This window comes from Mandrillus leucophaeus, unplaced genomic scaffold (assembly GCF_000951045.1).
Source record: "Mandrillus leucophaeus isolate KB7577 unplaced genomic scaffold, Mleu.le_1.0 Scaffold16, whole genome shotgun sequence".
Lineage (NCBI taxonomy): Eukaryota > Metazoa > Chordata > Mammalia > Primates > Cercopithecidae > Mandrillus > Mandrillus leucophaeus.
In genome coordinates this window covers 172,129-175,883 of record NW_012101587.1, presented here as the reverse complement: position 1 = coordinate 175,883, position 3,755 = coordinate 172,129, and the positions used below count along the sequence as shown (strand labels likewise).

Sequence of the window (3,755 nt, the reverse complement as noted above, 5' to 3'; positions counted from 1 at the left end):
CTGCTGCACCAACGTGCCAAACCCTGCACACTGGCATTACGCAGAGTGTCATCTGCTGAATGCTGGTTTCACAAAATGGTAGTAACGACTATAAGAAACAAAAACATGAGTGACCTATGTTTCAGAATCCCTGGGTTTGTACTGTTAAAGCAGCCCCTGCAGGACTGCAGAGCCCCATATGCCATGTACCCCAAATCCCCAATGGGGGGCTGCCCAGAGGGACTGGAGCTCTGAGGACCATGCCCCAGTACCTTTGGAAGCGTGAGGATTCTAACTCCACCCCTGTGCTGGCGGATCCCGGCCTCTTCTCACAGGACCCCGGCCCCTTCTCACCAGAGCCTGGCCCCTTCTCACTGGACCCCCAGACCCTTCTCACCAGAGCCTGCCCTAGCCCCACCTCTGTTCTCCCCCCGTCCCCCTCTCACCGGAGCCCAGCCCAGCCCCACCTCTGCTCTCCCCACGGAGCGTGGCCCAGCCCCACCTCTGCTTTCCTGCCCCCACCACTCCCATTCCAAACACTGAGTGTGTGTGCGCATGTGTGAAGCTGGGGTTGTGTGTGATGCATCCCGCGTGTCACTTCCGCTAAAGCACAAACCCTCTGCCCTACAAACCATGAAATCAAAGAGGCTGTGAACCTACAAAGCCTGGAGAGGGGAAGCCAGGAGTGGGGGTCACAAGAGGCTCCCAAAAGAGAAACAGAAGGGGTCATCATCCCCCTCTGCACAGCAGGACCTGGGGACCGGGTGGGCACAGAGGATGTGCCTGTGTGGAGTGCAGAGAAGGCACATTCTCAGGCACATTCTCAGGCTGGAGGGACGCCCAGCAGGGACCAGCACCCTCTGCTCTCCCCGCTTTCATCCCACCGACTTCTGGGACACGCTGGGGCCCTGTGTGTGCACTCGGTGGTCACACAAGCCATGCATGACCACGACAGCCCAGGTTATTGATTCTATGAAGAGACCCATGGACAAAGTTCAGAATTCCCTGGAAGGCTGCCCTGTGCTCCACAAAGAGCTCAAGTGTCTCTCGAAGGCCTGTAAGCAAGAACTCCCACCCCAGCTTCAAACCTCTACGTCAAGTGCCAGTTAGGTCATGAGGCAGCGACAAGATGGCACCAGGAAACTGAGTTACTCTCTGACTTGCCCAAACCAGATACTGAGATGGACATTAGATAGATTCTTTTCTTTCTTTTTTTTGAGACAGGGTCTCTCTCTTTGGTCAGACTGGAGTACAGCTCACGGCAGCCTCGAATTCCTGGGCTTAAGTGATCCTCCTGTCACAGCCTCCCAAGTAGCTAGGACTACAGGTAATGCCACCACACCTAAGCTAATGTTTCAAATGTTTTGTAGAGATGGGGTCTTGCTATGTTGCGCTGGCTGGTCTTGAACTCCTGGCCTCAAGTGATCCTCCCACCCTGACCTCCGAAAGTGCTGGAATTACAGGAGTGGGCCACCGTGCCCAACCTAATTTATTTTCTTTTAGCAACTTGGGACTATGAGCATACTGGGGGTGGGGGAGATCCTCTAAGTAGAACTTTTTTCCCATATGGTTATCCACCCTCAGGCAATTTTCCTCCATTATTTTGGAGAAAATCTATTCTATAACCCTAAAGGTAATTCTATAACCCTAAATTTATTCTATAACCCTAAAATTTATTCTATAACCCTAAAAATGCTCCTTCACCACATACACATGTGAGCTGGGGCTGTAGCAGGTGGCCTGCCAACCAGCATCTCCCCAACTCCCACAACGTGCACTCAAAATATTCAACAGCATTAGACAATTAGAAACCTACTTCCCAGTCAACCTTATGTTCACTGAGGCCACTGCAGCACCGCCAGCCACTGTCTCCACAGCAGGCGATGGGAAAGAATGAAGCAGTCTCCAAAATGAGCCCCCTGACCCTCCCTCAGATGCAGCCCGGCCCAGAGACAAACCTTGAGACATGACTCAGACCCAAAATCCCCCTCCGAGATCGCTGCAGGGGACAAACCTCCCTGCCTCAGAGACAACTCTGGGGAAGAGGCAGCCAACCCACTCGCTCACCTAAAAATCCCCGGCAAAGGCAAAACTAACACCCAGGGACACGTGGACCAACGGCTGCCCACGGCCAGGGCTGGGATGAAGGCTGTGGAGCAGGGAGCACCCCAGTTCATGAACACAGGGGACACCCCAGCATCAGAACTCATCAAATGGACACGAAAGGGGTGCATTTCATGGAATGCAAATCACACCTTAACAAGGTTGACTTAAAAACAGGTGGGCCAGGCGTGGTGGCTCACGCTTGTAATCCCAACACTTTGGGAGGTCGAGGTGGGTGGATCACGAGGTCAAGAGATCGAGACCATCCTGGTCAACATGGTGACCATCGTATCTACTAAAAATACAAAAATTACCTGGGTACAGCAGCAGGAGCCTGTAGTCCCAGCTACTCAGGAGGCTGAGGCAGGAGAATCACTTGAACCCAGGAGGCAGAGGTTGCAGTGAGCCGAGATTGTACCACTGCACTCCAGCCTGACAACAGAGTGTGAGACTCTGTCTCAAAAAAAAAAACAAAAAACAAAAAACTAACAGGCAAAGAAGCAGGTACGTGATTACTCAGTGACCAGAGTCAGAAGCAGAGTTCTTGACACCAGCTGCCTAGACTCCTTCTCTCCACCCCTCCCCCAGGCCCTCTTCATGGGAAGAGCAGCAGACACCTTCCAATCTACATGGACAGAGAGGCTGGGATCACCCGGAAGAAAGAAAAATTCCAGATGTTTTCGGCCTTAGAATGCAGCTGTGAGACCTCTTCATTTTCTCCAAAAACTCATTCTCCCAATTATGTCTGGCTTCAACAACTGTTAAAATTAATTTCAATTTCCTCAGTCTAACGCAAATACAAAGAGGAAGTTGGCCTGAGAGGAACAAGACAGTCTCCAGAGAACGTGACTTCCTATTTAAATAAGGCAGCCCAGGCGCCGTGGCTCAGCCTGTAATCCCAGCACTTTCAGAGGCCCAGTGGGGAAGAATGCTTGAGGCCAGGAGTTCGAGACTAGCCTGGGCAACACAGTGAAACCCCCTGTCTCTACAAAAAATACAAAAAAACAATTAGCCGGGCGTGGTGGTGCACCTGTGGTCCCAGCTACTTGGGAGGCTGAGGTGGGAGGATCACCCAAGCCCAGGAACGTGGAGGCTGCAGTAAGCTGTCATCACATCATGCACTTCAGCCTGGACCACAGAGCAAGACCCTTTCTCAAAACAATAAAGAAAAACGAAACAACATGAGAAAGGCGGGCAGGAACGGCTCCTCTCTACAGGCAGGCCCAGGCCATTGCCCAGCAGAGAGGTCCCTGCTAAGCACCCGTGCGGGGCATTATGCGAGAAGGCAGATCTGGAGATTTTCTCTGAGATTCTATTCTCCAATCCCACCGTTTTTCTGGAAAAAATAATCTCACCCTAAGAAGTGACTCGCCTGCAGCCACGTACCCCATCCACGGCAGACAGGACGCTGGCCCAGCCAGGAGGTGTGGACCCTGCTGCTCCCACGGACTCAACCAGAAACTCCAAAGGAGAAACCCTCTTCTCCGAGCGCAGCCCAGGAAAACAAACCCCCAACTTACCAGAAGAGTATCCGCAAAATGTTGGCCACCAGCAGCACCAGGCACACGTAGGTGGAGAACCCGTCGGCGTTCTGCGTCCTGCGGATGTCCCGGTACTGCGGGACGTAGGGCACCACCCCTCCGAAGACCATGGCCGCGGCCGCACCCCAGGAC

General features: G+C 53.0%; 1 protein-coding gene across 3 annotated transcripts in view; it reads right to left on the bottom strand.

The window, feature by feature from the left end:
- The window catches only part of PQLC1 (PQ loop repeat containing 1), an 81,728-nt gene extending 77,979 nt beyond the window's left edge, over window positions 1–3,749 (bottom strand). For all 3 annotated transcript variants that reach the window (XM_011975870.1, XM_011975871.1, XM_011975872.1), the window contains exon 1: window positions 3,603–3,749. In XM_011975870.1, coding sequence (XP_011831260.1) covers window positions 3,603–3,733 — 131 coding nt within the window. In that variant the 5' untranslated portion in view covers window positions 3,734–3,749. The remainder of the gene's footprint in view (window positions 1–3,602) is intronic.
- Between the last annotated feature and the right edge of the window lie 6 nt (window positions 3,750–3,755).